This window comes from Bos mutus, chromosome 26 (genome assembly GCF_027580195.1).
Source record: "Bos mutus isolate GX-2022 chromosome 26, NWIPB_WYAK_1.1, whole genome shotgun sequence".
NCBI lineage: Eukaryota > Metazoa > Chordata > Mammalia > Artiodactyla > Bovidae > Bos > Bos mutus.
The window spans coordinates 27,712,436-27,733,683 of NC_091642.1; the positions used below are offsets into that span (position 1 = coordinate 27,712,436).

The window sequence follows — 21,248 nt, forward strand, 5'->3', positions numbered from 1 at the left end:
CATGGAAGCTGAAGCCTGTTTCCTGCAAACAAGAAACAGGGACACAGAAAGGCTTCAATTCCCAGGAGTGATGCTGAAAGCTCGGCCTCTGGGCACCAGTGCTGAATCGAATTTCAGAGACGGAATTTTGGTTGAAGTAGAAAAGAATCGCTTTATTTCTTTGCCAGGCAAAGGGGGACACAGAAACTGCTACCCTCAAAAGCTGTGTGTCCCAACCCAGGAGGATATGGTGAGGAGTTTTATAACAATAGTTCAGGAGTGGGGTTGCTTATAAGAATAAGGTGTGTGCAGGGCCTGATGTACGCTCATCTTGTCCTGCGAGAACTCCAAAATTACAACTTGCTGCTGAACAATCGTTGACAGGAGAATGTTGGATTCTACCAAAAAAAAGATAACCCACATCCAAGGGCAAAAGAGAAGCCCCAGAAAGATGGTAGGAGGGGTGAAATCACGTTTAGAATCAAGCCCCATACCCGCCAGAGATGCTCGGAGGGCACAAACAAAACCTTTGTGAGCACCAGGAGACCCCACAGAGATTGAGAAGGACCTGCCGTTGAGTGTTTGAGTGTCTCCTGCAGGGGTATGGGTCAGCAGTGGCCTGCTGCAGGGGCAGGGCTCTGGGTGCGGCAAACCTGGGTATGGCATAAGCCCTCATAGAGGAGATTGCCATTAACTCTGCCGGAGAATGGCCAGAACTTACAAAGGACTGGGGAAACAGACTCTTGGAGGGCACATACAAAACCTTGTGTGCACCAGGACCCAGGAGAAAGAAGCAGTGACCCCGCAAGAGACTGGCCCAGACTTCCCTGTGAGTGTCGAGGAGTATTTGATAGAGATGTGGGTCAGTGGTGGCCTGCTGCAAGGTCATGGGGCACTGAGTTCAGTGCCTGCAGGGGACCTTTTGAAGGAGGTCATTATCTTCATTACCTCCACCATAGTTTGGCCTCAGGTCAAATAACAGAGAGGGAACATAGCCCCACCACCTATCAATAGAAAATTGGATTAAAGATTTACTAAGCATGACCCTGCCCATCAGAACAAGACCCAGTTTCCCCCTTAGTCAGTCTCTCCATCAGGAAGCTTCCATAAGCCTCTTATCCTTCTCCATAACAGGGCAGACAGACTGAAAACCACAATCACAGAAAACTAACCAATCTGATCATATGGACCACAGCTTTGTCTAACTCAATGAAACTATGAGCCATACCATGTAGGGCCAGCCAAGATGGATGCATCATGGTGGAGAGTTCTGACAAAACATGGTCCACTGGAGAAGGGAATGACAAACCACTTCAGTATTCTTGCCTTGAGAACCCCATGAACGGTATGAAAAGGCAAAAAGATAGAATACTGAAAGATGAACTCCTCAGGTCAGTACGTGCCCAATATGCAACTGGAGAACAGTGAAGAAATAACTCCATAAAAAATGAAGAGATGGAGCCAAAGCAAAAACAGCACCCAATTGTGGATGTGACTGGTGATGGAAGTCAAGTCTGATGCTGTATAGAGCAATATTGCATAGGAACCTAGAATGTTCGGTACATGAATCAAGGTAAATTGGAAGTGGTCAAACAGGAGATGGCAAGAGTGAACATTGATATTTTGCGAATCAGTGAACTAAAATGGACTGGAATGGGTGAATTTAACTCAGATGACCATTATATCTACTATTGTAGGCAAGAATCCATTAGAAGAAATGGAGTAGCCCTCATAGTCAACAAAAGAGTCCAAAATGCCGTACTTGGATGCAATCTCAAAAATGACAGAATGATCTTTGTTCATTTCCAAGGCAAACCATTCAATTTTACAGTAATCCAAGTCTATGCCCCAACTAGTAACGCTGAAGAAGGTGAAGTTAAACAGTTCTATGAAGACTTACAAGACCTTCCAGAAACAACACCCCAAAAAGATGTCCTTTTCATCATAGGGGACTGGAATGCAAAAGTAGGAAGTCAAGAGATACCTGGAGTAACAGGCAAATTTGGCCTTGGAGTACAAAATGAAGCAGGGCAAAGGCTAACAGAGTTTGCCAAGAGAACGCACTGGTCATAGCAAACACCCTCTTCCAACAACACAAGAGAAGACTCTGCGCATGGACATCACCAGATGGTCAATATCAAAATCAGATTGATTATATTCTTTGCAGCCAAAGATGGAGAAGCTCTATACAGTCAGCAAAAACAAGACCAGGAGCTGACTGTGGCTCACATCATGAACTCCTTATTGCCAAATTCAGACTTAAATTGAAGGAAGTAGGGAAAACCACTAGACCATTCAGGTATGACCTAAATCAAATCCCTTATGATTATACAGTGAAAGTGACAAATGGGTTCAAGGGATTTGATCTGATAGACAGAGTGCCTGAAGAACTATGAATGATGGTTTGTGACATTGTACAGGAGGCAGTGATCAAGACCATCCCCAAGAAAAAGAAATGCCAAAGGCTAAATGGTTGTCTGAGGAGGCCTTACAAATAACTGAGAAAAGAAGAGAAGCTAAAGGCAAAGGAGAAAACGAAAGATATACCCATCTGAATGCAGAGTTCCAAAGAATAGCAAGGAGAGAGAAGAAAGCCTTCCTAAGTGTGCAATGTGAAGAAATAGAGAAAAACAATAGAATGGGAAAGACTAGAGATCTCTTCAAGAAAATTAGAGATATCAAGGGAACATTTCATGCAAAGATAGACACAATAAGGGACAGAAATGGTATTTACCTAACAGAAGCAGAAGATATTAAGAAGAGATGGCAAGAATACACAGAAGAACTATACAAAAAATATCTTCATGACCCAGATAACCATGATGGTATGATCACTTATCTAGAGCCAGATATCCTGGAATGTGAAGTCAAGTGGGCCTTGGGAAGCATCACTACGAACAAAGCTAGTGAAGGTGATGGAATTCCAGTTGAGCTATTTCAAATCCTAGAAGATGCTGCTGTCAAAGTGCTGCACTCAATATGTCAGCAATTTGGAAAACTCAGCAATGGCCACAGGACCGGAAAAGGTCAGTTTTCGTTCCAATCCCAAAGAAGGCAACACCAAAGAGTGTTCAAACTACCACACAATTGCACTCACCTCATACTTTGGCAAAAAGTGTGCTCAAAATTCTCCAAGCCAGGTTTCAACAGTACGTGAACTGAGAACTTCCAGATATTCAAGCTGGATTTAGAAAAGGCAGAGGAAGCAGATCAAATTGCCAACATCTGTTGGCTCATCGAAAAAGCAAGAGAGTTCCAGAAGAACATCTACTTCTGCTTAATTGACTATACCAAAGACTTTGTGTGGATCACAACAAAATGTGGAAAATTCTTGAAGAGATGGGAATACCAAACCACTTTACCTGCCTCCTGAGAAATCTGTATGCAGATGAAGAAGCAGCAGTTAGAACCAGACATGGAACAACAGACTGATTCTAAATTGTGAGGAGTATGTCAAGGCTGTATATTGTCACCCTGCTTATTTAACTTATATGCAGAGTACATCATGCAAATTACCAGGCTGGATGAAGCACAAGCTGGAATCAAGATTGCTGGAAGAAATATAGATAGCCTCAGATATGCAGATGATATCACCCTTATGGCAGAAAGTGAAGAAGAACTAAAGAGCCTCTTGATGAAAGTGAAAGAGGAGAGTGAAAAAGCTGGCTTAATACTCAACATTCAAGAAATAAGATCATGGCATCTGGTCCCACCACTTCATTGCAAATAGATGGGGAAGAAATGGAAACAATGACAGACTTTTTAGGCTCCAGAATCACTGCAGATGGTGACTGGAGCCATGAAATTAAAAGATGTTTGTTCCTTAGAAGAAAACTATGACCAACCTAGACAACATTTTAAAGAGCAGAGACATTACTTTGCCAACAATGTAATCTCGTCAAAGCTATGGTTTTTCTAGTAGTCATGTATGGATGTGAGAGTTGGACCATAAAGAAAGCTGAACGCTGAAGAATTGATGCTTTTGAGCTGTGGTGTTGGAGAAGATTCTCGAGAGTCCCTTGGACTTCAAGGGGATTAAACCAGTCCATTCTAAAGGAATCAGTTCTGAATTTTCACTGGAATGGCTGATGCTGAAGGTGAATCTCCAATACTTTGGCCACTTGATGCATTGAAGTGACTCATTGGAAAAGACCCTGATGCTACAAAAGATTGAAGGCAGGAGGAGAAGGGGACGACAGAGGATGAGATGATTGGGTGGCATCTCTGAGTCAATGGGCATCAGTTTGAGCAAACTCTGGGAGTTGCTGATGGACAGGGAAGCCTGGCATGCTGCAGTCCGTGGGGTCACAAAGATTTGGACACTGAGTGACTGGACTGAACTGAACTGAGGCAAAACAGGACCCTGCCTCAAGGCTGCACTGTTTTTCTTAGCTGTTCCTCCCTTGTCTCTGCATCCCACTCCTTCCCTGATTAGCAACTGTTTGAATCTTTTCTTTTGAACTCAGAGAAGTTCACAGGGCCTTGAGTCTGTTTCCTATAAATAAGAAACGGGGACACAGAAAGGCTTCTGTGCCCAGGTGTTGCAGGGAGAAGAAAATTTTGACTTCATATGGGAAACTTTCTTTGGCTTACTTTATATTGCTTTTCTTATTACAATCATACAAAATGGCCTGCCCCCAGAGGACCCTGCCCTCTCTGCCTAACTGTTAAAGACGCTTTGTTCAGCTCATATAGAGATAATCTGTGAATCAGTTGGTTCAATCACTCAGTTGTGTCTGACTCTGTGACCCCATGGACTGCAGCATTCCAGGCTTACCTGTCCATTACCAATTCCTGGAGTTTGCTCAAACTCATGTCCATTGAGTCAGTGATGCCATCCAACCATCTCATCCTCTGTCATCCCCTTCTCCTCCTGCTTTCAATTGTTCCCATCATCAGGGTCTTTTCCAATGAGTCAGTTCTTCACATCAGGTGGCCAAAGTATTGGCGTTTCAGCTTCAGCATCTGTCCTTCCAGTGAATGTTCAGCACTGATTTCCTTTACGATTGACTGGTTTGATCTGCTTGCTGTCCAAGGGACTCTCAAGAGTCTTCTCCAACACCAGAGGTCAAAAGCATCAATTCTTTGGTGCTCAGCTTTCTTTATAGTCCAGCTCCCACATCCATACATGACTACTAGAAAAACCATAGCTTTGACTAAATGGACCTTTGTTGGCAAAGTAATGTCTCTGCTTTTTAATAAGCTATCTAGGTTTGTCATAGCTTTTCTTCCAAGAAACAAGCATCTTTTAATTTCATGGCTGCAGTCACCATCTGCAGAGATCTTGGAGCCCAAACAAATTAATTCTGTCAGTGTTTCCATTGTTTCCACATCTATTTGCCATTGAGTGATGGGACTGGATGCCATGATCTTAATCTTTTGAATGTTGAGTATTAAGCCAGCTTTTTCACTCTTCTCTTTCACTTTAATCAAGAAGCTCTTCAGTTCTTCTTCGCTTTCTGCCTTAAAGGTGGTGTCATCTGCATATCTGAGGTTATTGCTATTTCTCCTGGCAGTCTTGATTCCAGCTTGTGTTTCATCCAGCCTGGCATTTCACATGACGTCCTCTGCATACAAGCTAAATAAGCAGGGTGACAATATACAGCGTTGACTTACTTCTTTCCCAATTTGGAACCAGTCCATTGTTCCATGTCCGGTTCTAACTGTTGCTTCTTGATCTGCATACAGATTTCCCAGGAGGTAGGTAAGGTGGTCTGGTATTCCCATCTCTTAAGAATTTTCGACATTTTGTTATGATCCACAAAGTCAAAGGCTTTTGCATTGTCAATGAAGCAGAAGTAGATGTTTTTCTGGAACTCTCTTGCTTTTTCTAAGATCTGACAGATGTTGGCAATTTGATCTCTGGTTCCTCTGCCTTTTCTAAAACCAACTTGAACATCTGGAAGTTCTCAGTTCATGTACTGTTGAAGCCTCACTTGGATAATTTTAGAATTACTTTACTAGTGTGTGAGTTGACTGCAATTGTGCGGTAGTTGGAACATTCTTTGGCATTGCCTTTCTTTGCAATTGGAATTAATACCGACCTTTTCCACAGAATATGTGAATAGCTACAACAAAAAGAAGAGTTTAACACACCACTTCCAAAGGCTCGCCCTTCAGGAGATGTTTTGCAAGACCAAAGACCCTTTTTACTTTATTTCCTCACCGCATCTCCCTCTCTTTCCTGCCTTTTGACTTTAGTTCCTCATTGATTCTCTCTCTGACTCTATAAAAGAACCTGGCATGCAGACCCTGACAAGATGGTTATTTTGGGACATTAGTCTGCCATCTTCTTGGTCGGCTGGCTTTCTCAATAAAGTCATATTCCTTAACTCTACTCCTTGTCTCTTGGATTCACTGGCCTGTCATGGGGCAAGCAGAGCTAGCTTGGACTCAGTAACAGCCCCACAGGGTCTAGCTCAGTTTTAGGAACCCCACAGTGTCCTGCTTATTTTCACATATGCAGCTTGAAGGTGAGCCCAGGAGAACATATACAACTCTATGAGAACATTTTATTGACTGCCTTAATCTCCCTGGTCCTTTGGCTTCCTTGCTGTCTGTGCTCTCCTTGCAACTGAAACTGCATTGGGTCCCAGCAAGAGAATAAATAGTGAGAAGAGCGCTAGGAGTGCTCCCTTGCTCTTGGGGTTGAGTTGTCTCAGAGTTTAAGGTGCTGGCTTGGCCTCCTCTGTGCACTGCTCCATTGCCACTGTGGATTTGCCTAGGACTGGTGTGGGACAGAATGGGAAAGCAAAAACAAAGGACACTTTGGATTCCCCTCACTCTCTGTGACCTATGGAGGCCCCTTTTCCTGACACTCAGACTGTACTAAAGAATTTCTCTTAGAGTTCTAGCTGTTTGTTCCTGCTGCACAGTTCTGAGTTTTAGCTTGTGTTTGAATTCAGGCCAGGAGATACCAGAGGAAAAACAAAATGGAAAATGCAGTGATGGTTCAGTGGTACTTTGAGTTCTTGTTTCCTTCCCTAACCTGTTTGTTGACATTTGAGATAGCTGTTCCATGTATTCTGTCTAGAGGTTTTACCTGTATTTAATGTGGAAATACAGTGTAAATAAAGTTCTTATTGTCCTGACCAGAACCCAATAATCTCAGTACCATTTTAATTTATGTTTTCTCTTCTCTCTTTAGAGAGTTTGAACATATTTCTATGTTTGGGGAGCTGTTTTTACATTACTTTGGGGAATGAAGTTTTCTTTTTTTCTCTAATTAAAAAAAATTTTTTTTTAATCTGTTAGATTTATTAGATCTTTATCCAAGAAGGGTTGCAAATATTTTCTCCCAGTTTGTCCATTGTCTTCTGATACTATTTATATTTTGGGGGCCATGCAGAAGTTTTGTTTTTAATAAAGTCATAATTACAATATTTTATTGCATCTGGATTTTAAATCAAGATAGAAATCCTTTTCTTTCATCTAAGTTAAAGAAGAACTCACCTATGTTTTTCTCTAGAGCCTGTATAGTTTCCAAGTAGTTCTCTAATCAGTTTGAGACTGAATCTTATATATGGTGTGAGATATAGATCTAACTTTATCATTTTCAAAAGTGTTCCATGGGACTTTCCTAATGGTCCAGTGGCTAAGACTCCATGCTCCCAATTCCTGGTCAGGGAACTAGATCCTACATGCCACAACTAGAGATCCCACATGCCGCAAGGAAAATCGAAGGTGCCACAACGAAGACCCTTCACACCTGAATAAAAAATTTTTAATAGTGTTTCAGAAGTCCTGCAACCTCCTCAAGTTTGGCAACTCATAAATCATAGTCACAAGATTCAGTTGCAATTTCTAGTTAAGGCTAAGGTTTATGACAGTAAAGTATGCAGGGCAAAAGCAAGCAGGAAAAAGATGTACATTGGCAGAGGCCAAAGGACAAATGCTGGCTTCTGCATCTATTCCTTCCACAACTACACAGGACATGCTCTTTCTCATATCCACACACATCAAACTACAGACATATGTGGTATATCTCTGCCCAGGGAATCTTGTTTGAGTTTTAGTCTGAGTCTTTTGTGGAGGGCAGTTGGTCATATAGTAGGCATATCCTGCTACACAACCAGCCATGGCAACAGGCTGGACCCCAGCAATGAAATCAGGTGCATGTAAATCATCAATCTTGATGTTTGTGCAAAGCAATCTGACAAGCTGGGACGGCATGGTCCATTGCTCCAGGTGTACATAGCAAGACCATCAATTACTGACACAAACACTCTGAAGGCCATATGCCAAGAGGTTTGTCAAAGGTCAATTGTGGTTCTAGGTTCCCTTGAAGACAGGTAGGCATAGGCAACCAGATCTGCTATTTTAACTCTTTCCTTGCAAAATGGCTAACCCTAGTGTTTTGAGATGCCACTTTTATCATATAATGAAGTTCTATATGTACTGACATCTATTTCTGGATTTTCTGTTCTGTTTCTGTCTTGTCTGTTCACTCACACAACAGTACACATAATGTATTTTTCATTTGTTTGGTTTTGGCCCCACCTCATAGGCTGCAGTCCATGGGGTCTCGAAGAGTCGGACACGACTGAGCGACTTCACTTTCACTTTTCACTTTCATGCATTGGAGAAGGAAATGGCAACCCACTCCAGTGTTCTTGCCTGGAGAATCCCAGGGACGGGGGAGCCTGGTGGGCTGCCATCTATGGGGTCACACAGAGTCGGACACGACTGAAGTGACTTAGCAGCAGCAAGGTGGATGAGGTAAGTGCAACAAGAGAAGATTGTGAAGAGGGAGCCTGGGGAAAGTTTATCGATACTGTGTACCTTCTAGCGTAAGCAGCTTTGCCAACTCTGAGGGAACCCCTAGTCTGTTGGTGTCTTTCCTGGTACTTCTGACCACTTCTCCTGAGCAGGGCGTTCTTCTAGGAGTTGAAATTTCTGAAGGGGAAAAGTCATGGCTATTCCAATGGAGGCTGAAACTCAAAAATGACAAACCAGTTTAAAACAATCAGTAATAAAACTCAAACACTTTTGTCTGTAAGGTAACTTGCACTGCTGCTGCTAAGTCGCTTTAGTCGTGTCCGACTCTGTGCGACCCCATAGACGGCAGCCCACCAGGCTCCCCTGTCCCCTGGATTCTCCAGGCAAGAACACTGGAGTGGGTTGCCATTTCCTTCTCCAATGCATGAAAGTGAAAAGTGAACGTGAAGTCGTTCAGTAGTGTCCGACTCGGGTTTTTAGTTCCCAGATCAGGAATTGAACTCACGTCCTAGGCAATGAAAGTGCAGAGTCCTAACCACTGGACCACCATGGGATTCCTCACAGTGTTTTCATTGCTACTGCTACTGCTAAGTCACTTCAGTCATGTCCGACTCTGTGCGACCCCATAGACATCAGCCCACCAGGCTCCCCCATCCCTGGGATTCTCCAGGCAAGAACACTGGAGTGGGTTGCCATTTCCTTCTCCAATGCATGAAAGTGAAAAGTGAAAATGAAGTCGCTCAGTCATGTCCAACTCTTAGCGACCCCATGGACTGCAGCCTATCAGGCTCCTCCGTCCATGGGATTTTCCAGGCAAGAGAACTGGAGTGGGGTGCCGTTGCCTTCTCCAATGTTTTCATTAGAAAGGCTTTATAGCATGTTTAATGTTTATAGAAATTGTCCATTCCTAGTGTTTTCCTGGTTGTTCTTGTGTGTTTGTTTTTCCATATGAAGTATAGCATCAGCATATCTATTTCCATGAAGAAACTTGTTTCTACCTGGCGTCTTTTGTTCATTTTTATCTATTTTCCAATCTTTATTTTATTTTTAAAAAGTTTATATTTATTTATTGGTTGTGCCAGGTTTTAGTTGTGGCATGCAAACTCTTACTTGCAGCATGTGGGATCTCATTCCCTAACTAGGAATCAAACCCATGCCTCCCTGCATTTGGAGCTGGAGTCTTAGCCACTGGACTACCAGGGAAGTCCCTATTTTCCAATCTTTAAACAAATATTTTTTCTGCAAAAATAAGCCATATTACAGCAAAAATGACAAAGAAAAACCACATTAATCCCAAACATAACATTGATATCACTTTGTTATTATTTCTTTTTACACAACTTAAATCATGTTGTTAGAATCTTATAACCATCATTTTTAATGACTGTAGTATTTAAACAAGGAGATAGTCATAATTTTTTTCATAACCTATTTGATTATTCGCTTATTAAAAAGTATTCATTCTGCCCAAATTTTGACTATTATAAACAATGCTAAATATTATGTATCCATTTATTTCTTTGAGGTATAGACTCCTAGAGTGGAATTGCTGTAAGGTAAAAGGTGTGCGCATCTTTAAGCTTCCTGACAAATGTTAATAAATTGCTTTCTTTATGGTTGTACTAATTAAACTACTACTACCTACTTTCACTGCATTCTTACCTTTCACTGTAAACCCTGGCTTAAAATATAATAAAAACATATCCATTTCGATGTTTGGCCAAAACGCAATGGTTTAGACCTTCTGACCCACCAATTCCACCTCTAGAATTATGGAAATAGCCATCTGATATGCAGGTGCAAGGATGTCAGTGTGATATCAGGTATCTTACAAACACAAGTGTGTTAAAGTCCATGTAGAGGGTGATCACGGGGAAAGACTTCCGTATTTTGCTTTATAAACTTTCATGTTGTTTTAATTCTTCACAATGAGAATGTATTACTTTTTAAAAATTTGTGATAATATACCTAACATGAAATCTCCCATTTTAACTATTTTTAAGTGCACGGTACAGTGGCATTTAGTTCATTCACACTGTTGTGCAACCATCGCCATGACTTTTTTCATCTTCCCAAAATGAAGCTCTGTACCAATTAAATGGTAGTTGCCCATTATTCCCTCCTCCTCAGTTCCTTGAAACACCCTTCTGCTTTCTGTATCTAGCAATGTGACCACTCTAGATACCTCATATTAGTAGACTCCTTTAATATTTGTCCTTTTGTGTCTAGCTATTTCCACTTAGTATAATGTTCTCAGAGTTCATCTTGTTGCGGCATGGAGCACATTGAAGAAATGTTTAAAAAATATTCTTTCCTTTTTGAGGTTAAATACTGCTCCATTGTATGTATATACTACATTTTCTTCATCCATCATCTATCAAAGGACACTTGGGTTGCTTCCATCTTTTGGATTTGTGAATAATGCTGTTAAGAATAGGGACCTACAAATGTCTCTTCAAGATCCTACTTTCAATTGCACTGTTTTCATCAGTCACGTTTTTACAAATAGGTAGACTCATTCATCAGAGAAGGCGATGGCACCCCAGTCCAGTACTCTTGCCTGGAAAATCCCACGGACGGAGGAGCCTGGTAGGCTGCAATCCATGGGGTCATGAAGAGTTGGACACAACTGAGTGACTTCCTTTTTTTTTTTTTTTTACCCACACGTGGAATTGCTGGGTTTATCTGGCTCTTACACTTTGATGTTCTTCAGGGCTAGATTTGAGATGCTCTTCTCTCTCTCTGTTTTCCCCTTACGTTATCTCACTGATTTGCATGAAATATAAATACCCAGGACTATCTAGTTTTTATCTCTAGCCCATACCTCTCTCCTGTATCTCTAATACTTTGTTCTATATATCTTCTTGATGACTATCCAGCATTTTAAACGCAATATATTCAAAAGTGAGCTGCACACCTGCTCCCTCCCTATGTCAGTAATTGGCATGGCCATCATCCAGGTTTCTCAGGCTTGTGCTCATTAACCCATATCAATCTTCTCCAAGTCCTAGTTTGAAATAGATCTCTGTTCTGACAATGTATTTCCCTCTTCACTGTCGTCATCCTAGACCAGGCCATTAATTGGCAGCTGTCATGTGGATTACTCCAGGAGGCTCCTAAAGGATCTCTTTACTTTTCTTACCCTCTGCAATAGTTTTCCTGAGGTTTCTATAACAAATTATCACAGGGGAATTCCCTGGCAGTCCAGTGGTTAGGACTCAGAGCTATCACTGCTGGGGCCCCAGGTTGATCCCTTGTCAGGAAACTAAGATCCCACAAGCCACACAGTATGATGAGAGAAACCCAAATTATCACAACTTGGTCCTTTTAAACAACAGAAATTTATTCTCTCATGACTCTGGATGCCAGAAGTCTGAAATCAAGGTGTGGTCAGGGCCCCGTTCCCTTTCGAGGCTCTGTGGAATGTATTCAATCCTGAATTCTTCTAACTCCTGGTGTTTACCGGCTTTCCTTGATGTTCCTTGAGTTGTGATCGCGCTACTCCAATGTCTCTCTCTGTTTTCACATCACTTTCTCTCTGTCCGTCTCTTTTCACCTTCTGTTTCTCAAATCTCATTCTACCTTTCCCTTATAAGAACACATGTCATCGGATTTAGTGCCCACCTGGATAATCCAGGGTTAGATCCTCATCTCAAGATTTTAACTGCATCTGCAAAGATCCTTTTTGCAAATAAGATAACAGTCACAGGTTCATGGGATTCAATGTGGATATCTTCTTGTGGGCCTTTTTTCAGCTAACCACATCCCTTCTTTTTCACCTAGTAACTAGAGTGATTTTTTGAAATGTAATTTTATTTAAAATTTTACATGTCTATAGCCCTTCAATGTCTCCCACCCCAGTTTTAATAATATACAAATTCTTTCCCCTGATCCCCAGGCTCCTTCCTGTCTGATCTAAAGCCTCTCTCTCCAAACTCATCTTCCATTCATCTGCTCCCCATGTCACCTAGGCAGCTCTCCCCTTCACTATGCCCATTTTCATACAGTTAACTCTTATTATATCTTCTCTCTCCACAGGGTAGCCTATCAACTGGTGTGGGAGTCCACACCTAATTCTAGGATATTAGTTGTTCTACAGTGCTTAATGTGCTCAGTCATATCCGACTCTTTGTGACCCCATGAACTGTAGCCCACCAGGCTCCTCTGTCTGTGGGATTTTTCAGGCAAGAATACTAGAGTGGGTTGACATTTCCTCCTCTAGGGGATCTTCCCAACACAGGGATCAAACCCATATCTCCTGCATTGGCAGGTGGCTTCTTTACCACTGAGTCTCCTGTTACAGAGACTATCTGGTACAGTAGGGGTCAGAAAACATACCTCTTTCTTTTTTTTCTTAGCTGTACCACATAGCTTGCAGGACCCTAGTTCCCTGATCAGGGCTTGAACCTGTGCTGTTGTGGTGGGGTGAGGGGGTGTAGAAAGGTGTGGAGTCCTAACTTAACCACTGGACAGCCTGGGAATTCTCAAACCTGTCTTTCTTTATAAATAAAGTTTTATAGGCATATGTAATTCTTTGCTTACATATTATTTATGGCTGCTTCTGAGCTACAGCAGCAGAGTTGAGTGGCTGCCACAGGGACTATGTGGCCGACAAAGCCAAACATATTTATTATACGGACCTTTAGAGAAAAAATTTTTCCCAGTCTCTGTTCTAGGATATTGGTTTCCTATTTAGTGCTCTCAGGTCCATTATTTGGTTTCTTCTTTTCTCCAAATATTTAACTACTTTCCAGGTGCTATTGCTGCCTCCTCTAGTAAATTCTCTGAATTTTCAATAACTTGTTTTATTGTAGACTGTGTTGCTTGGTCTATTAACAGTACATGGTGGAACAGGCAGGTGACATCAGGCAACCACTGATCTTTGTCCACGCCAACTGAGCCCTTCCTAGTGAAGAGAAGGAGTGATCTTGCCCATCTTGAGGGAATTTAAATTACTAGCACACTTTTGTTTTATAAAGGAGTGGCCATTTCACTTCCCCAGCTCCTGTGCTTGGGTCTGTAACAGGCTCTGACTTACAAATGGGAATGTGCTTATTTACTATGCCCAGCAGGTGCACGGGCTTCCCCCGTAGCTCAGTGGTAAAGAATCCACCTGCAATGCAGCAGACCCAGGTCTGCTCCCTGGGTTGGGAAGATTGCCTGGGAAATTCCATGGACATATAGGAGCCTGGTGGGCTACAGTCCATAGGGTCACAAAGAGTCAGACATTACTGAAGCGACTGAGCATGCATGCATGCAGCAGGTGCCTATGCCTTATTACATCAAACTGTTTCTATCTCTGTTCAAATACACTGTTCTTCATGGAGCAAGATGAGCGTGACCCAGTTCTCCTATAACACTGGAGTCCTGACCTGGCTCTACTGTGGGAGTCCGTTCTTACTGGAGTGTGTGACTGACTGATGCTTTGTCCACTCCTGCCTGAATATCCTGCAGGGCATGAACCACTATCCTCCAAATTGCAAGCTCTTCTGTCACTTACAAACATTCATAGGATTTGGCTAAAGTCCTGTCTGAAAGGAGGCTATCAGCTTTTCCAGTCTTTTCTGACTACTGCTGAGTAGAGGTTTTGCCTTAGAATTCCAATATTTCTAGTGGAAGAGCATTGTATCCTCTTACAAGGGGAAAATAAAGAAAAAACAAACTCCCAAACCCAAGAAATGGCTGCTGGATGATTTATACAGTGAATATACAAAAGTATTCACTCTCAATTGCTTAGTTAAAGCATTCTCTACCTATCTGGACCTAAAGTGATCTGAAGGAGATTGTTGCTTTGTTTAAATATCTTCCAGTGGTTTGCCACAAAGTGGTTCCTTTTCTTTCCTCAATGGGCCCTTCTGATTGTAGTCTCAACCAAGAAACCATGTGAGAAGTGAAAATGAAAGTTGCTCAATTGTATCTGACTCTTTGCAACCCCGTGGACTATACAGTCCATGGGTTTCTCCAGGCCAGAACACTGGAGTGGGTAGCCGTTCCCTTCTCCAGGGGATCTTCCTAACCCAGGGATTGAACCCAGATTTCCCACATTGCAGGTGGCTTCTTGACCATCTGAGCCACCAGGGAAGCCCAAGAATACTAGAGTGGGTAGCTTATCCCTTCTCCAGTGGATCTTCCCAATCCAGGAATCAAACCTGGGTCTCCTGCATTGCAGGTGGATTCTTTACCAGCTGAGCTACCAGGGAAGCCCAAGAAGCCATGGGTTGCCTTATCTTGCAGAATATCCGGTCTAAATTAAGCTAAACCTACATCGAGTGTTTACCAATGTAGCCATACTCCCACCCCAAATGACAAAGCTCTGCCTTATACACTTTAAAATATTTGGATCTCAAACTATCAGTTGGAGACATTTCGTTAGCTCACTCGGATGAACGCACACACACACACACACACACACACACACGCACACAAACCCCTTGTAAACTATTTTTTAAGGACAGGAAGGAGCTATCTAACATTCCTTAACACATGATGATGTGTACCTGACATATATCTGTGGGTTTATGAAAGCATGTTAGAAAAACTGTTTAATCTTATTTAGTTGGCTTCTTTGGTCCAGTTTCATCTTATTTTTGATGGACAATATTTTTGGGGGGGCAAAATTTTTGATGAACAAAAGTTTGAGGACTTTTTTTTTTAATTCAAGAATTATTTCTATTACATGATTTTTATGAACTCTTTTTTGTCTTCAAAGTCTTTGAATATAATTTTGAAGAGAAAGTTTAATGTAATCATAATATACTATTTTCATATTTGCCATTTTACTTTTAGCTATCTTTATTGAGAATCATTCACATATCATACAATTCACTCATTTATAGTGTACAGTCCAGTGGGTTTTTGCAATCATCACCACATTAAATTTTCATGCCTTTCATCACTCCCAGAAGAAACTCTGTACCTGTTAAACATACATACCCCATTCACCCCAGACACGTCAGTCAAAGGCAATCACTTCTATTTCCTGTCTCTATGGATTTGCTTCTTCTGAACATTTCATATAAATAAAGCCATACTAAATGTGATCCTTTATGACTGGCTTCTTTCACTTAGAAAAGTGTTTTCAAAGTTCACTCATGTAGCATGTTTCAGTACTTCATTTCACTTTGTGGTTAAATAATATCCCACAGAATAGACAGGCAACATTTTGTTTATCCATTATCTTGATGACTATTGGAATTCTTTCTTGCTACTATAAATTATGCTGCTATGAACATTCGTGTAAGGGCTGTTGAGTGGACATATATTTTCATTTCTCTTGAATATATACCTAGGAGTGGAATTGCTGGGTTATAGAATAACTTTATTTTTTAGTCATGCAGGCATGAGGGATTTTAGTTGCCTGGCCAGAGATCGAAACTATGCTCCCTAAAATGGAAGTGTGGAGTCCTAACTACTGGACTGCCAGGGAATTCCCTGTATGGTAACTCTTAGTTTAGCCTTTTGAGAACAGTCAGGCTGATTAAAGTCTTTGGTGAATTATTTACTTACAAACAAAAGAAATCACTCCAAGTTCCAAGGAGCATTTATGGATTCCTTGACCCCCCAAGCAGTCCTACCATGTTGGTCATGGATCTGCTTTAAAATTTTGGTGCTCAGAAGGAGTGGACCTGAAGGCATCTGGCAGCAAGAGCAGCAGCTCCAACAGAGTGTTCCAAAAGCTGTACCAGGAAGATTAGAATGGACATTTCCCAGATGGGCCTTAGCCCACGGAGATATTTCCCAATCCACCCTTCTTATCCCAATAAAAACAAATTCACAAGAAAAAAAATTGGTTCCCAGAGACCCCCTATTCTTTACAGTCCACCAGATTCTGCTATCTCATAAAGGACGTAGTGAAGTGGTTTGCAGGATCTTAGTTTCTCAACCAGGGATTGAATCCTGACCCTCAGCAATTAAAGCCGGGAATCCTAACCCCTGGGCCACTCGGGAATTCCCAATGATTTTTAGATATGTCTTTGCTTTGATTTATTTGTTTTTGGTTGTGTTGGGTCTCTGTTGCTGCACGGGCTTTTCTCTAGTTGTGGAGAGCAAGGGCTCCTTTCTAGTCGTGATGTGAGGGCCTGTCCTTGCAGTGGCTTCTCTTATTGTGGAGCACAGGCTCTGGAGTGCCCGAGCTTCAGTAGCTGTGGCATATGGACTCAGTAGCTGTGGCTCCCAGGCTCTAGGGCACAGGCTCAACAGTTGTGATGCATGGGTTTAGTTGCTCTATGGCATGTGGGATCTTCCCGAATTAGGGACTGAACCTGTGTCTCCTGCATTGGCAGGTGGATTCTTAACCACTGAGCCACCGGGGAAGCCCCTAGATATGTCTGTTTGAAATATCAAAGCAAACCTCTCTCCCCTGACAAAACAAACAAACAAAAAAACCTTCTAATATTGATATTTTACATTGTCTACAACTAATCATGATATATGGACTAGAATTACTAGTTGTACTAGATCCATTTTTGCTGTTTACATTTATACCATTCTAACAAGATAGCATCCAGGGTGAGAGTGAAGTTCTGGTTCAGTCTAGGGCATGACTCAGTTGTGTTGCCTTATCAAAATGTAAAGATCCCAGATAAGTGCTCCAGATATAACTTGGATGTGGTAACACACATGATCACAATGGAGTACAAGAAATTCTCATTTGACAAAAGAGATACATTGTGGAAGGCCTGCATATTATAAACATCACATAATTAGGCCATTTGCCATATGTATAAGTCAGGGTTCTACCAAAGAGACATAATCAGTAGGAGATAAATATATATATATATGAGATTTATTATTACAAGGAATTCCCTTATATGATTGTGAGTGCTTGCTAAGCAGGGTCTGAAATTCCCATACCAGGCCAACAGAATGGAAACTCCTGTGCATGGGCTGATGATGCAGTCTATAGAAAGAATTTCTTCCTCAGAGAAATCTTGGTTTTGCTTCTATGGCTCTTTAACTTATTGGATACAGTCCATTCAAATTATAAAGGATAGTATCTTTTACTTAGTTACTGATTGTAATGTTAATCACATGTACAAAATACTTTCATAGTAACACCTACATAAGCTTTTGAATAACTGTACTATAGCCTAGCCAAGTTGACACATAAAACGAGCCATCATGGGACCTCCATGATGGTCCAGTGGTTAAGACTCTGCCACTCCACTGCAAGGGACGCTGCTTCAACCCCTGGTATGGGAATAAGATCCCACATGCCACATGGTGTGGACAACAAATAAATAAGTGATTTAAATAAAAAAAAAATAGCTATCATACCAAAGAACTGACAAAGGCTGCAGATATTTTAGTTTACCAACTATACTGACACGCCCCTGTGGCAGTAATGCAAGCTCATAATTTACTCAGCTTATCAGCTTTGAAAATACTGCAATTCTTGACTGTATTTTTAAAAATTTTAGGGTTTTCAATATTTCATATTCTTTACATAAAGTAAAACTTTATTAACATTGTTATTAATATTTTATACAATACTAATTTAAAATTATATTAGTGAAATGCACAGTACAAGCAATTCTTTTGTCAGATAGCTTTTACAATGTCAATCAGGGTTAAACACTACGGCTTTTAACATAATTACGTGGAGGCTTTTGCAGTTTTAGGCCTTTTAAGGAGAGCACCTTGGGTATCTGGGTCTGTCTCTTTCAGTTTCTTCAACCATCCTCTTTCAGTGTTATAGTCCAGTTCCCATCCTTCTTCCTCGAGACTCTACACTCCTTACAGGAGGAGACATTTTCTTCCTTCCTTCCATGTCTTCTTGGATCTTGCAAACCTCCATATCTCAGGCTTGATTAGACTTTGGGGACTTCAAAGAGAGAGGTGAGGCCCAGTTCAGGAGCCATGGATGGGGACTGAAACAGGATGGAAGGGGGCAAGGCACAACCTCTAAAGGAATGACACAGCCCTTGAAGATATAACCAGAAGTGGTTAGAACCAACTAGGTCCAAGAGAGTAGATTAGACTTCCAGTAGGCCTTGAGCCTCATCACACACTCATCGCAATACATTAGCATGCTAAATGACAAACCCACACACACCATGTCTGTTTCCAGGTTGACTGTAACTGGGTGGTGGCCCAATTCCTGGAAATCTCTACCCCTTCTCCAAAATATTGATAGTTGGAATAATCCTCCTATTTGTTAGCCTATGAAATTACTCAGTCCATAAAAACAACCACCCCATATTTTGCTGTCTGAGATGGCCCATAGTCTGGTTATAGAGTGCGTTTCTCTCTAAATAAACTCATCTCTTACCTATCACTTTGTCTTTCACTTAATTCTTTCTGCATAAGACATAAAGAACCTGAGCTTCAGGGCTTCCTTTTTGGCTCAGTGGTAAAGAATTCACCTGCCAATGCAGGAGACACAGGTTCAATCCCTGGTCCAGGAAGACCCCCCACACCATGGAGCAACCAAGCCTGTACGCCACAATTACTGAGCCCATGTGCCACAACAATTGAAACCCTCACCCTATAGCCCATGCTCTGCAACAAGAGCAGCTACTGCAATGAGAAGCCTGCACCCCCTAACTAAAGAGTAGACCTGCTTGCCACACCTAGAGAAAAGTCGGTGTAGCAACAAAAACCCAGCACAGCCAAAAATAAATAAATACATTTTTTTAAAAAAGAAGAAACTGAGCTTCACTAAGTCCTGAGACCAGATGTGTGATCTCAGTTAAAACACCATGGATTCAAGTCTCAGTCTGAGTTTTGGCAGCATTTAAAGTTCTAACCTAGGGGTTTGAGTCCCAATGTAAGTTTTTTGGTTTCAGCACCAAATCCAGCTCAGTTTTACCCAAATGAGCATAGGAATTTGATATCTTCACCAGTTCCCTGAGAAGTATGTACACCACTCCCAAGTCAGCATTAATTTTACTCGGTGACAACACATTCTGTCACAGATGTCACTTCCCACAGCATTATTTCGTTAAGGGACATTTGAGTCCTCTCTGAATATGGCTCCCAAACTTCACGACATTAGTCGCCAATATCTTTCCAAGAATAAAGTACACCAGCTCCAAATCTCTCTTCTAATAAGATTGGGGGATTGGGACGCATTGGTAGGTCTCAGTTCCTTCTTCAGCAGGCCCTCAATAAATATTTGCTGAATTAAATAGAATGAACTTTCCTTTATGTGATGGGGAATCACAAATGGCCTTTGAATTATGATTAAATTTCCACCGTGTGGCAATACAAGCATTAATTCCTCCAAATAAACTTACATATTTCAAAGTAGAAACTTCATACTTCCTAATGGAAATATTCTTGCACAGAACAACATCACTGGTACTCAAGTTGAAATCATTATTATTCATAATGGAACATCGTTATACCAATTATTTCAGGGCTCCGCGCATCTGATGCAAACAGAATATTGTTGTCTGCTGCTGCTGCTGCTGCTAAGTCGCTTCAGTCGTGTCCGACTCTGTGCGACCCCATAGACGCCAGCCCACCAGGCTCCTCCATCCATGGGATTTTCCAGGCAAGAGTACTGGAGTGGGGTGCCTTTGCCTTCTCCAAGGAACCAATTCCGTCATTTTTAGAAGCAGTGTAGAGCGCATCAGTCTTTCGAAGTATAAAATGGGTGAGGTTATTCTAAGTTGTGGTCTGCAAGCCCCGCCCCATATACCTGAGTGGCTCCGCCTACTGCCCGGCTTAGGTGAGGGGCGGTGAACCACATTTCCCAGCGGGCCCTGCAGGCCTTTAGCGCCTGCGCGTTGGCAGCTCAGGCAGGCGGACGGAACTCCCGCGCTATCCAGCCACCTGGTCTCGCCTCATCTGTTCTCTACCTACGGCATGGAGGGGCTCCCGGCGGTAACCGCAGGCAACGCGGGCGCTGCCAAGGCCGAGGGAGCCGCAACCATGCCGCCGCCGCCTCCCGTCTCCCCGCCTGCCCTCACTCCGGCACCCGCAGCGGGTGAGGAGGGCCCGCCGCCCCTACCCGAGGCGGGGGATCCCGGCTGCTCGGGCTCCCGGCCCCCTGAGCTGGAGCCGGAGCGCAGCCTGGGCCGCTTGAGGGGCCGCTTCGAGGACGAGGACGAGGAGTTGGAAGAAGATGAGGACCTGGAGGAAGAAGAAGAGGAGGAAGAGGAGGAAGAGATGAGCCACTTCTCGCTGAGGCTGGAGGGGGGCCGGCCGGACTCCGAGGACGAAGAGGAGGTATTGATAGCCCCTGTTTGACCACGCCGGCCCTCCGCCGTTAGGGCCGGGCCGGATGTCCCCGCTCGCCGCTGCATCCTTTGGCATTGGAGTCCACCCTCGCCTCTCCTTGCGCTGCCTGCTCGTGGCGCGGACTGGCCTTCTGTCCCTGCCAACTCATTTTGTAAGATTCCGGCAGTCACTTAAGCTCTCTGGGTCCGACTCACTCATTATTGAAGCTACTGCGTGCCAGGGATGTAGGCGCCAAGGGTACTGTTCTCCTGCCTTCTAGAAGCTTACAGTGGCTGGGAGTACAGTCCAGTTCTACAGAATGTTGAGAGTGTGGGGGAAACCCTTCCCCACCTAGTCAATCTCTAATTGGGAAGATTTTTTTTTTT

The 21,248-nt window shown here is 42.6% G+C and overlaps 1 protein-coding gene across 1 annotated transcript in view; it reads left to right on the forward strand.

The window, feature by feature from the left end:
• PCGF6 (polycomb group ring finger 6) overlaps window positions 1-21,248 on the forward strand; it is a 53,099-nt gene that overhangs the window by 907 nt on the left and 30,944 nt on the right. The window contains exon 2 of the mRNA XM_005888041.3: window positions 20,058-20,871. Coding sequence (XP_005888103.2) covers window positions 20,509-20,871 — 363 coding nt within the window. The 5' untranslated portion in view covers window positions 20,058-20,508. The remainder of the gene's footprint in view (window positions 1-20,057; window positions 20,872-21,248) is intronic.